The sequence below is a fragment of the Mesoplodon mirus genome (assembly GCF_964341445.2).
Source record: "Mesoplodon mirus genome assembly, chromosome: 5".
NCBI lineage: Eukaryota > Metazoa > Chordata > Mammalia > Artiodactyla > Ziphiidae > Mesoplodon > Mesoplodon mirus.
In genome coordinates, this window is record NC_138980.1 from 1,967,435 (window position 1) to 1,981,801 (window position 14,367).

Below are 14,367 nucleotides of genomic sequence, written 5' to 3' on the forward strand. Positions count from 1 at the left end.
TAACCTAGATGTGACCTTAAGAAACCATTGAAACTAGAGGTCTATACTTGGTAGGAAAAAAGTTCAGCTTTGGAGTAACTACTAAAACCAGCATTTATGTTTTATAGACTCATTTTAGCATTTAGATGGAAAATAAAAAGTTAAGCTACTATAGAGCCTGTGAAACACTGATACCTACTAATAAAGTTAGAACCTCCTGCTACCAGTGAGGAAGCAACATCTTTAAACCTATATGAATAATGTGACATCGATATAAGGAAAATGTACCATGAGGATGTATATGTGAGCATAAAAAAATAGGAACAAAGCAGCAAATCTGCCAGGATATATCCAGTATGTCTTGGAAGCAAGGCCCTGAATTTGGGGAAAGGAGTATACTGGTCATTAGAAATGGGACTCTGCTACTGGGATCTGGGCCAAGGTCCCATGAGTTGTCTGACAAAATGATTTCTCTCCCCACAAACAAATTCCACACTTACTCAACAACAGTCTCACTTGGTCTCATGGGTATCCTGATATTAACAAGCAGAGTTCTGAATGTATACTAGTTTTCTGTACGTATTTGTGAATATCTGTCTTTTGTGTTGTCTATTTAAGACTTTGTACTAAGAAATGCAATGATAAGGACTTGATACTAACACAGATGATGCAAAGATTCCTGGGAAAGCCTATCAAGAACAAGCCTCCCTCAATGCTTTTTTCTCCTACTCACTCCAGAAAATCTATAAATAGCTATAATAATAATAATAATAATAATAATAATAATAATAATAAAACTCCTTGTACTTACCTGGAAAAGAAAGTTAAACAGGTGCACTTTAAGGCTAAAATCCTTGTGAGCTTAGAATAATATATCCTTGCTCAAAACAAAGAATGCTTAAAGTTAAACACCAGTTTTGCCAAATCTCAAAATTTTAAGAACTGACTTTTGCTTCTGGACCTCACAGAGTAGCCTGTGGAAGACCAGATTCTTGCAAAAAACACCCGAAAAATCTGAATTGAAAAAAAAAATCTGTCTGAAGTCATCAGATATCACTTGAGGTCAACTTAATAGTCTAATATTTGTGATAGAAGGGAAATATAGAGGTGATCCTAACAGTGTTTTTTTCATCAGAGAATTTGCTGAATTCTTAAGCTTCTCAGGGCAAGAGACTAAGCTAAGTAGAAATTCATAATTCTCTATAGTCTTATACTACTGTTGAGCCAAAAACTGGAGTTCAGGACCTTCAGGGGGGGGCTGTGGGGTGAACAGTGGTCAGAGTAAACATGAAAAGCTCTCAGTTGGGACTCCTGGAAGGCTACAACCTAGCAGCAAGGGCAAACAAGAGATAGGTAAAGCTTCATAAACATTCAACCCAATCTCCAGCTAATGAGTCCCTGGGTGGATGGATTAGGTGGTTTGCTTGTACTCCAGCTGCCTACCAGAGGGAAGGCAAATATTCTCTGGAGGAACATAACATCATCCAGAGCCTATTCACTCCTTCACACATGATGTCAAGGATTCAGTCAAAAAGTACCAGGAGTACTAAGAAATTATTGTATCAAGAGAAAAAACAGACAATAGAGAAAGACCCTCAGAACTCAGATACCAAAATTATCAGACATGGGGTTAAAAATAAGTGTGGCTAACATGTTCAATAAAACAGATAAGAATGAGAACTTTAACAGAGAATTGGAACCAAAGAATCAAATGAAAATTCTAGAACTGAAAAATATAACTAAAATTAAGAACTCAATAGATAGCTTTAACAGTATATCAGACATTGGGACTTCCCTGGTGGTCCAATCTGCCTTCCAATGCAGGGGACAGGGGTTCGATCCCTGGTCAGGGAACTAAGATCCCACATGCCACGGGGCAACTAAGCCTGTGCGCCACAACTACTGAGAGTGCGCGCCTCAACTAGAGAGCCCATGTGTCACAAACTACAGAGCCCACGTGCTCTGGAACCCAAGCATCACAACTAGAGAGAGAAAACCCACACGCCACAACTAGAGAGAAGCCCACGTGCCACAAAGAAGAGCCTCTGTGTTGCAACAAGAAGATCTTACATGCCACAACAAAGACCCGACACAGACAAAAAAATTTTTTTAATAAATAAATAAACTGAATAAATATTTTAAGAAACAGTATATAGGACATAGCAGAAGAGAGGAATAATGAACTAAAAAAAATACATAGGCAGAAAATATCCATGGTAAAACCTGGAGGAAAAAATTTAAAGAGACATATAAGACATGGTGAAAACATTTATTAACACATGTGTGACTGGAGCTCTGGAATGGGAGGAGGAAAAGAATGGGGCAAAAACATTATTTTTTTTAAAAAAGGTTGAAAAATGAATTTGAGAAGCACTATAGACTCCAAGCAGGATAAATTCAGAGAAAATCCACCAGGTACACCATAGTAAAACTACTGAAAACATAAGACTAATTTGAAATTTCCTTGAGAGAAAAAATATATTACCTTTAAAAGAGAAAAAAATAAAACTGATAGCTCTCTTTTCAACCAAAAACAAGGGAAAACAGAAGACAATGAAATAGGGACTTCCCTGGTTGCACAGTGGTTAAGAATCCGCCTGCCAATGCAGGGGACATGGGTTCGAGCCCTGGTCCAGGAAGATCCCACATGCCATGGAGCAACTAAGCCTGTGTACCACAACTACTGAGCCTGCGCTATACAGCCAGTGAACCACAACTACTGAGCCCTCATGCCACACCTACTGAAGCCCGCACACCTCGAGCCTGTGCTCCGCAAAATGAGAAGTCATGGCAAGGAGAAGCCCGTGCACCGCAACAAAGAGTAGCCCCTGCTCACCACAACTAGAGAAAGCCTGCGTGCAGCAATGAAGAGCCAATGCAGACAAAAATTTAAAAATAGATTAAATAAATAAAAATAAATAAATAAATAAATAAAAATAGCTCTGTAATTGTCTAAAAAAAAAAGAAGACAATGAAATAGCATCTGAAGTGCTGAAAGAACATAATTGCTAAACTAGAACCCAACAGAAACAAAATGTCCCAAAAAAGTAAATATGAAATGGATATTTCCGTACAAATAAAAACAGGGATTGTGCCACCAGCAGGCCCATATCAAAAAAAAATAAAAGGAGTGTTCCAGGCAGAAGAAAGATAATCCCGGGTGTAAAAGTAAGAAAAGGCAATGGAAAGAGAAAATAAAAATATTATTGCACAAAACAATAATTATAATGTATTAAGAGGTTGAAAATATATACATAATTAAAGTACATAGCAAAAATAACACAAAAGATGAAAGAAAGAAAATAGAATTGTTTTAAGCTATTAGCATTGCCTGGGAATTATTTATTTTGGATAGTAATAAGCTGGTTTTACTTATTAGACTTACCAATAAAAGACTGGTTAAAGAAGATACTAGCTCATACAGTCTTTAACTTTAAGACTAGTTAAAGAAGATACAAGCTCATTGGAATATGGAACTATAAAAATAGTTGATTCAAAAGAAGACAAGAAAAAAAACAGACTTAAAGCAGGTGAGTAAAATTAAAATTAAATAATGAAGTAGCAGACGACCAATCCTATACATATTAGTAACTAGTCTAAATTATCCTATTAAAAAATTAAGGTTGGGCTTCCCTGGTGGCTCAGTCTGCCTGCCGATGCAGGGGACACGGGTTCGTGCCCCAGTCCAGGAAGATCCCACGTGCTGTGGAGTGGCTAGGCCCGTGAGCCATGGCTGCTGAGCCTGCATGTCCGGAGCCTTTGCTCCGCAACGGGAGAGGCCACAACAGTGAGAGGCCCGCGTACCGCAAAAAAAAAAAACAAAAACAAAAACAAAAAACTAAGGTTGTGAGGCTGGATTAAAAAAATAAAATCCAACTATATGGCACTCAGAAGAGAAATATCAAAAATATAGATACAGAAATAAAAGGAAAGAAAAGAATGGAAAAGGATTTATCAAGCAAGCACTAACCACATGAAAGCTGGTATACCTATACTAATATCAGACAAATCTCATAATATTAGAGAAAACAGGCTTTAAGATAGTTCATATTAACAAAAGGTTCAATTATCTAGGAAAATATAACAAATCTACATTTTCACATAATATAACTTCAAAATGTATAAAGTAAAAATTGAGAAAATAAAAAGGAAAAATAGAGAAACCTTAACAATGATAGTGAAATATGTTTACATACCATTCTCAGTAACTCAGAAATCAAACCATTAAGAATAAGGGATCTGATAACAAGATAAACAAACTTGATCTAAATGATATACTTACAATACTATACCCAACAATGACAGAATATACATATTTAAGTGCATATAGAACATTTACCAAAATTGAACATATACTGGGATGTGAAGTAGTATGAACACATCTCACAGGACAGAGATCATTCAGAATGTGTACTCTGAACTCAGTGGAATTATGCCAGAAATGAATAATAAAATACCAAAAAGACAGTTAGAAAATCCACAGATATTTTAAAACTAGTCCATACATTTCTAAATAACTGATAAAGCAAAGAAGAAATCAAAACAAAAATTAGAAAATATTTTAAACTAAATGATAATAGAACCATGAAATGGAACTTACAAAAGGCAGCTACAGCATGGTTAGAAGGAAATGTACATCTATCTATCTGTATCAATGATCAATCTCAAGAAATCAGAAAAATAGCAAATTAAATACAAAGGAGAATGAAAGAAATAATAAAAATAACAGAAATCGATAACAATAAAAAATTGATAGACCGCTATCAAGACTAGTGGAGAAAGAGAGAAGGCACATATTACCACTATCAAGAATAATAAAGGTGACATCAAGACAAATTCTAAAGAGATTTATAAGATAATAGCATAATGAGGAAACTTTATGTCAATAAATTAAAAGACTAAATTCTATGAAGGTATAGTGTATCAAAATAGATGCAAGAAGAAACAGAAAATCTGAATGGTCCTACATCTAATAAATAAATTGAATCTTTCATTTAATACCTTCTCACAAAGAAATTTCCAAGCAGAGATGGCTTCACTAGTGAATTCTTCTGAACATTTAAGGAAGTCCAGTCTGTATACAAACAGGCCAGCGGAACAGATTATAGACCCAGAATCAGACCTATGCACATGCAGTCACCATATGTATGACAAAGGTACACTGCAGTACAATGGGGAAAAAGATAGTCTTTTCAGTAAATGATCCTGGGTCAACTGAATACCTTTATGGAAAATAATGAAAATAAATCTTCCATGTATTTTGTAGACCTAAATATGAAAAACAAAAGAATAAAGGAAAACACAGAAGATCTTCATGGCATTAAATGTCTTAAGTAGGACACAAAAAGCACTAACTTTAAGAAAAACCCCAATTAATTGGACTATCCTAAAAATTTAGAACTTCTGTTTACCAAATAACACCATTATTCAAAGTATGAAATATTTATAATGCATATGTATCTATATGACAGAGGATCAAATCCCAAATGTACAACCCTAAAATGTAAGGAAAGATTAGACAACTAAATAGAAAATAGGGGAAAGACTTATAGATACTTTACAAAAGAGGATATTTAAATGATCAATAAAAAAATAAAAAGATGATCAACTTCATCAGTCATAAGTTGAGATACAATGAGATACTCCATATATCCTCTAGAATGGTGAAAAACAAATTTTTAATGACAATACTAAGTATATAAGAGGACATGGAACACTCATATCCTGCTGGCTGGAGTATAAACTGGTATAACCACTTTAAAAAAACTATTTGGGGCTTCCCTGGTGGCGCAGTGGTTGGGAGACTGCCTGCTGATGCAGGGGACATGGGTTTGTTCCCTGGTCCGGGAGGATCCCACATGCCGCGGAGCGGCTGGGCCCGTCAGCCATGGCTGCTGAGCCTGCGCGTCCGGAGCCTGTGCTCCGCAACGGGAGAGGCCACAGCAGTGAGAGGTCTGAGTACAGCTTAAAAAAAATAAAATAAAACTATTTGGCAGTGTCTATTAAAGCTTGCAGGGACTTCCCTGGTGGTCCAGTGGTAAAGAATCCACCTTACAATGCAGGGGACGCAGGTTCGATCCCTGGTCAGGGAACTAAGATCCCACATGCTGCGGGGCAACTAAGCCCACAAGTCACAATTACTGAGCTCACATGCTTCAACTAGAGAACCTGCATGCTGCAAACTACGGAGCCCACATACTCTGGAGCCCACGCCACAACTACAGAGCCCACGTGCCCTGGGGCCTGTGCGCCACAACTAGAGAAGAGAAAACCCTCACGCCACAACTACAGAGAATTCCATGCACTGCAACTAAGACCCAACACAGCAAAAAAAAAAAAAAAAAAAAATTAAAAAAAAGCTTGCCTACTCATGAACATATACTCCTAGCTATATGCTCAAGAGAAATGTATAACGTACATTCTCTAAAAGATGTACAAGAATGTTCATAATAGTTCCAGTATTACTGATAATAGCTCCAAGCCAGAAATATACCAAATGTCTAGCAACAGTACAATGTATAAGTAGTGGTAGGTTTACAGAGTGAAATATCATACCTCAATGAGAATGAACCAACTATTGCTACATATGACAACATGGATGAATCTCAAATACACTGTGGAAGCAAAGAAGCCAGACTCAAAAGAACAGACACATATGATTCCATTTATAAAAAATTTTAAGATAGGCAAAACAAAGCTATGATCAGGGTAGTAATTATCTTCAGGACAAAAGAAACAGAGGGGATGGGAGGGGGATCTCTGGTGTTCTAGGAACATTTTATTTCCTGATATAGGTGCTGGTTATACAGATGTATTTATACTGTAAAAATCTGATGAGCTGTACACTTATAATTTATGTATTTTCCTGTGTTAGTATTACTTCAATAAAAGTTTACTTTAAAAATCTGGGAGTGGCTTTCAAAAATAATAATTTGGCTCAATAAAAACAACCAATTGCTAGCTTTCTTTTCTAGCAGCTATTAGATAGCTATGTTTATTAAAGCCTTTTCTTGATTGTGATCATAAAACATTATCACCTATATATGAGAAAATTGGCTTTTTAATGTTTTGTGTTACAGGAAAACACTCATCTAATTGTGTTATCAAGAGGGGGTCAAACACACGCTGGTTTCCCGACGCTGAAGATGAACTGAGATGGGGAGACTCGACCCTCAGAGTCAGTTCTCATTGGGGCCCAGGTCACTTTATGGGGGCTGAATTAGGAGCAGTACCTGTAGCTGCACTGGGCCACACTAAAAAAAAAAGTATGGTTTTAAACTATATATCGATAACTCTAGGGTATCAAACAAGGCATGCAAGTAGAATGATCCAAACCCTATACAATGTAGTCAAGAGGTCACCCCCAGGGAGGGACCAGAAACTGACCTAATTTCCTCCAAATCATCAAAAGTTTCAAGACTTGGCACTATCAAGTACATCTGAGAGTGGGGGTGGATAAAATAAGGAGCTTTGGATTAAGGTCAGTTTATGAAGCCTTTATGCCCTCAGATCCCTTCCCCAACTCAGAGGAGCTGGAAGGTTTCCCTCTCCCAACTGAGGAAAGCCTCTAACAAGAAAGAGATACCAAAACAATCAAAGAGAAGATTTGAGAACACAGTGCCTATAAAGGGAGATGAAAGTGTTTTGGGAAATCATTATCTTTAGAGGTAAGATATTACAATTGTAAAACACGAATAAGAGCTTACAAATAAAACAAGAGTTCTCGGAAATTAAAAAGGATGGCAGAATTTGAAAACTCAACAGAGAATTCCCACCATAAACAATTAGAAAACCAAGGAAAAAATGAAACAACTATTTTTAGGCAATGGAAAAGTAATCCTGGAAAAGTAAACTCACAGTGACAGAAGCAGACCTGTGGTTGCCAGGGGCTGGGGACAGGGAACGGGATTAATTGCAAAGAGGTAAGAAGGAACTTTTGGTTAGAGATGACAAAAAATGTTATTCCTTTGATTTGGTGATAAATTTGTCAAAACGGATCAAATATTACACTTAAAATGGTGAATTTTATTGCATGTAAATTATACTTTAATGAAGCTGATTAAAAATATTTTTAAAATCTCAATAGATGAACTGGAAGACATAACTGAAGAAACCTGTCAAAAGTAGAACAAAAAAAACATAAAGATGGAAATTTTAATAAAAAGATAAAATTAGGGCTTCCCTGGTGGCGCAGTGGTTGAAAATCTGCCTGCCAATGCAGGGGACACGGGTTCGAGCCCTGGTCTGGGAAGATCCCATATGCCGCAGAGCAACTAGGCCCGTGAGCCACAACTACTGAGCCTGCGCGTCTGGAGCTTGTGCTCCGCAACAAGAGAGGCCGCGACAGTGAGAGGTCCGCGCACCACGATGAAGAGTGGCCCCCGCTCACTGCAACTAGAGAAAGCCCTCACACAGAAACAAAGGCCCAACCCAGCCAAAAATAAACAAATAAATTAATTTTAAAAAAAAAAGGAAACCTTACTGGGGACAGTAAGATTTATAAAAAAAAAAAAAAAGATAAAATTAGAAGACTAGTCCAGGTGGTATCAGGCATTCCACCAAGAGAAAATAGAGAAAACTGTAGGTGGAAATTAAAAAATGCTAGAAGAAAATGTCCAAGATCCACAGGGCAGAAATTTAGATGGAAAGGCTTACCAATGCTCAGTGGATCCAAATATAGGAGCACACCAGGGTACACTACTGAGAAACACTGGAGTAAATGAGGAGATCACGCAAGCTTTCAGAGAGGAAAAACAGGTCACAAGTGATGAAGAACCTGAAGATTTTGGATTTCTCAATAGCAGACTTAGGTCTAGAAAACAACAGAGCAATGTCTTCAGAATTCTGAAGAAAAAAGATTTCCAGTGTTGAATTCTATCTAGTCAAACTATCCAGAAAGTGTTACAGCAGGAAAAAGACATTTACAGACTTGCTAGGTTACCAAAAACTTATTCCTGTGCATCCTTTCTTAGGAAGCTACTGGAAGACATGTGCAAATGAAGAGATAAGCCAAGAAAAAGCATGATGTGTGACGTGCAGGCCGGGAAAGACGGGATTTGCAGGAGGATGACAGCTAGGCACCTGCCGTTCCAGAATGGAGCAGGTCAGATGGCTCCAGAAGAGACTTTTCCAGGAAAATGAAATTGTCAGAATGACTTCTGATCTAAAAATCTTGAAATCGAGATGCAGACAACTAGAGAAGGTCTGAGATTAAATTAAATTAAATTAAACTAAATGAACCCTGGGAAACATTGCTTAGGAAAGCAAAAGCAAAAGTTACCAGGATTTACTTCATGGATCAGCTGTGAAGAGTGCTTCAGAATGTAAACAATGACTATTTCTCTGACCATTAAGTACACTATAACCCTACTGGGAGGACAGGGAATGGAAAAGGTAGTAAGACGAATAGTCGGGGAGTTGAGTTTAATCCTCACTTTTTATAGAAGGAATTCAGTAAATAATGCCTAAAACTGAAAAGTCAAGAGGTGGCAATATAAAAACATTCCTTGGAGACATGGAAACAAATATACCAAATAATCAGCTGAAAGAAGAGAAAATGGTTACTTCTAAAGAGGAGAGAATGGGGATAAGGGGGGATAAGAGGCCATCAGTTTTCATAATAAACATTGTAGTTTTGTTAAACTAAATGCATTATTGTGATGAAATTTAATACTAAAAATAAAGAAAAAGGACAGAATAAGCTCCAAAAAAGTCAAAGGAAAGAAATAATGAAGAGCAAAAATTAATGAAATAAAGATAAACAAAGATAACAATCAGTAAAGTCAAAAATTATTTATTAAATTTATTAAAAAGGCAAACCTCTGATAAGATTTATACAGAAAAAAAAGACAAAAGTAAATTATTATTAGAAAAAATTCATGCTTTCATTCAACAAATACATACTGGGACCTGGTGAGCTGAGATACAAGAGCAAACATGACCAAGTCCTTCCCTTATGGATCTAAGGGTAGAAAGCATTATTTAAACAGGACACAGAAAACACTAAGATAAAGATCATTAAGACAAAGACTGATTATGAACTTCTGCTAGTAAAGAAAGAGAAAAGATAAGCTATAGACTGGCACACATATTAACTGATAAAAGTATTCAATTCCTAATTATATATAGAAGTCCTACAAGTGAATAAGAAAAAGATAAACTATAACAGAAAAAATGGATGAAGAATATGTCACAGAACACAAATAATCAACATATGAAAAGATGTTCAACTCCACCAGTAAACAAGGAAGTGCAAATTAAAACCACAATGAGATACCATTTCTTAGGAATTTTGGTTAAGTTCCTGTTACTTGCCAAAGTAACATCAACTAACCTGCATCAACTATTAGTATAATTTGGATCAACTAATTTAATCAGCAATCTGGGACCATCTAGCAGAGCTGAAGAAGTATATACTCTTAAACCCACTATTTCTACACCTATGAATACACCTAAAGAAATTCCCAAACAAGGCCCATGTGTATAAGGAAGTATGTACAAGAATATTCAGGTCTGGACTTCCTTGGTAGTGCAGTGGTTAAGAATCCACCTGCCAATGCAAGGGACACAGGTTCAAGACCTGGTCCAGGAAGATCCCACATGTTGTGGAGCAACTAAGGCCGTGTGCCACAACTACTGAGCCTGCACTCTAGATCCCATGAGCCACAACTACTGAGCCCTCACACCACAACTACTGAAGCCCGCACGCCTAGAGCCCATGCTCTGCAACAAGAGAAGCCACCTCAATAAGAAGCCCGTGCACCACAACAAAGAGTAGCCCCCACTCACCGCCACTAGAGAAAGCCCGCGTGCAGCAATGAAAACCCAATGCAGCCAAAATTAAATAAATAAATTAATTTAAAAAAAAAGAATATTCAGGTCAGCATCATTCAAAAAGCAGCAAAACGTCTGGAAACAACCTACAGGTCTATCAGCAAGAAAACAGTTAAATAAAGGTATAGCCATTGAAGGAGTATCAAAGCGCAGTTAAAAATGACTAGAGCTACACATCTCAACAAGGATTTTAAAAAAATGCAAGCTGTGGAAAGGTATCTATAGGACAATACATATATATCAAGCTTTAAAGTGTGCAAAGCTAAACAATATTGCTCAGAGCTATGGATAAATGTGGTAAAGAGCAAGAAGAGCAGCACAGGAGCTAATGTAAAATTCAAGCTAGTGGTTCTCTGGTATGAAAGGAGGAAGATCTGATGAGGAGGGGCACATCGAACTTCACATATGCAGCGTTGTTCTGTTTCTTCAGCTGGAGAGCGGGGTATGGAGGGTGTCTGCCCATTCTTCAGGCTGTTCAAACATGTTATATATTCTGTTCTGTAGATAGGGTTACAGTATCAAAATATATTTGCTTTAAGTAAAAAAAGGAAATGATAGTGCTAAGTGTCGAAATAAAATTATAACATGTAAGAGAAATAGGAGCTGGTTCTTTACAAAAAGTCTCAACAAATTTTAGAGGAAAAAAACACTGATAAAGTTGGAAATGAGAAAGAGGATATAATATAAAATGTTAAAATTATAGATGAATACCATGTGCAGTTGTAAATGAATACATTTTATGGCTCAAGAAAAGATAATTTAAAGCTAAAGGGCAAAATATACAATTGATATAACAAAAAGAAACTAAACAGATTAATAAATAAGGAAGAAATGTAAAAAGTTATTAGCAAACTACTCAAATTAAGGCATCAGGCCATTTTCTTTAGGTTTACTGGGTAAACAATTTCTGTAGAATTAAAGCTATTTTGGAGAAGGGGGGGGGAAATGACACCATTTGAGGGTCACACTGGTTTAACCCTCATCCTGACTTGCAACAAAATGGCAACATTAAATACATTGATATTAGTTAACCACCCTGAAGTTCAGTTTTCTGGGTTTTCTGTAAGTGGGGTTAATCATATTTGCCTCACAGGCTATAAGGTTGAAATGGGGCAGCTAACAAATCCCCGGAGATCACCCAGCACAGTGCTGACCCACAGAGGCTCAAATGTCAGCTCCCTGCCTACACTAGATCATGGCCCAGGGAAGAGAAAAATTTTTAAAGAAAGCTATCAGAAGGACTTTTTCTTACTATTATTAAAATTAAGTGTCTTTCTAAACCAAGAGTGATTGATGTAACAATGGAAAAGTTCTAGATCCGATCCTTTGAAAAATCAGAGATAAACCTATTATCATTGTTCTACATGGTTTTTGAAGTCCTAGCCAGTCATTAAGAAGTGAAACAGAAATAAGAAAAAACTATACTAAAAACGATTCAGTGAACACTTTAAGAATAAGAATTGGAGAGTGACAAGGGGAATAAATATTTGGAAATGACTACCGCTTCTTTACAGCAGCAATTTCCAGTTGAAAAATAAGGAGGTAGTTCTATTAAAAAACAGAACTATAACTTTAATAGGAAATTGAAGGAACAACTATAAAACTTTACTAAAATTTTACTGGGGGAATTCCCTGGCGATCCAGTGGTTGGGACTCTGTGTTTCCACTGTTGTGGACCTGGGTTCAATCCCTGGTCAGGGAACTAAGTTTGGGGAACTAAGATCCCGCAAGCCGCGTGGTACAGCCAAAAAACAAACAAACAAACAAAAAAAACCCCAACAAACAAACAACAGCAACACAAAAACCCAAAAGTTTATTGGGAAATGTAAGATTTCTTTCCATGTCTGACTGGCTGACCACTAATCATCCTTCGTGAATCAGCTCACAGCTTAGGGTGTCCAGGAAACAAGAGGTGCTGGAACAGAGGCTTGTGAAAGGCATCTGGGAAGGACTGAACCATGACCTCATGGTTTTTCATGTCATTACTCGTACCTGATTATAAAATCCCTTCTAGGCATAAAAGTCCCTTTCATCTTCACAATCCCCCCTCAGAAGTGCAATAAAGAATTAGTGTCAGTGATGAATAATGGAAGAATAAATGATGTTATTAGGCCAGAGTACTGGGACAGTGGATTGATTTCTTTTAATTCCCATCCCTTGTCTTTTTTTGTTATAACACTGCTTGTATAATATAATACTGAGTGAAATATTAAAAATGCCTTAGTTTGGGTGTAACAGAACATACAAATTCAGAATGCTATTGGAGTAAGTTAAAAGATTTTTTTGATAACTGAGTTTTGGAGTTAAGACATATAAATTCCATAACAGATTAGAGCCTAGACATTCCAGTAAACAGTTACTTACTGTAGGATATAAAGTCCTGCCTACTTCATTGGGCTCCTGTGAAAAATCAATAACAAAAGGTTTTTAAAAATATTTTACAGTTGGCCAAAGGCTGGCAGAAAGTGAAATGTAATGTCTTGAATATGCCAATAGCTCTTTAAAACATTGGGGGGTTTAGGGAAAGGCACCCCTGCTCCTGTGCTTAAGCTACCAGATCCAATGGGTTCCTCAAAACAAGTAACAGCCACTAAACTGTCATGTTCTCTGTATCCCCAGGCAACAAGTCTTTGCCACTTACTAGGTGCCAAGCACTGTGCTGGGCATGAGCAATACAGCAAAACAGGCAAAATATCTGGCTGTGCTCGTATGGTGCTTACAGCCCAGTGCAGCACCAGCAGAAGGTGGAGAATAATTAAATGCTGAATGTAGGTACACGTGGATGAACAAATACGAAGGTGGTTGAAGAAATGTGCAATGTTTAGCTAGAAGAGCTGCCTTAGTAGGCACATGGTGACTGGCCCTGAGGACCAGAAGCTGCTCAGCTGTGTGTAACCCATGCTGTTCCTCCTCACTGGAGAAGTGTGAGCAGAGACTGCACGGTCAGATGCTGAAGGGAACAACAGGACACACAAGCACACTGGGGAGCTGTCCATCTATGCCAAATAGAGAAGAAAAATCACGGGAAGGAGGATCCAGGGAGGCACAAACTGCCACAAGAAAGGAGTGCCACATACACGTGGGGACAAATATGGCAACGAGGTATTGAGGTGAACATGAAGGGAAAAGATGCTCGTTTCTCAGTCCACAGGCCTGGCGCACGTGCTGTGTTCCTCCCAATGCCTCCCACATGCAGGATGCTTACCAAGACAGAAGTCTCCCAAGGAGTCTTCCGGCATCCATTCTTCCCCTTTTCCCAGCTGGGAAAACATATCTGGCTTGGGTCCTAAGAGTCCTGTTTTTGAGGGAAAAAAAGGGCCATATCTGTTCATACCAGAGATAAAATCATTGCAAGGATGAGATCTGGTCCGTGGAACTTCCTGGAAAAGGTGACCTGATAAGGGTCCAGGGTAGACAACAGTTCCCAGAAGGAGGAAAAGATGGTTTGGGCCTGACACAGAGAATCCATTCCCGTCTTTCTCTCTGCTGGAAGGGAGGGAGGATTCGACCTCTAGTCACCTTTGAGACATCTGCACTTAAGACTCCAAAGAGCCC

The 14,367-nt window shown here is 37.7% G+C and overlaps 1 protein-coding gene across 6 annotated transcripts in view; it reads right to left on the reverse strand.

The window, feature by feature from the left end:
• The window catches only part of ZNF454 (zinc finger protein 454), a 49,515-nt gene that overhangs the window by 4,536 nt on the left and 30,612 nt on the right, over positions 1-14,367 (reverse strand). For all 6 annotated transcript variants that reach the window (XM_082620358.1, XM_082620360.1, XM_082620357.1 and 3 more), the window contains one exon: positions 14,018-14,107. In XM_082620358.1, coding sequence (XP_082476484.1) covers positions 14,018-14,107 — 90 coding nt within the window. The remainder of the gene's footprint in view (positions 1-14,017; positions 14,108-14,367) is intronic.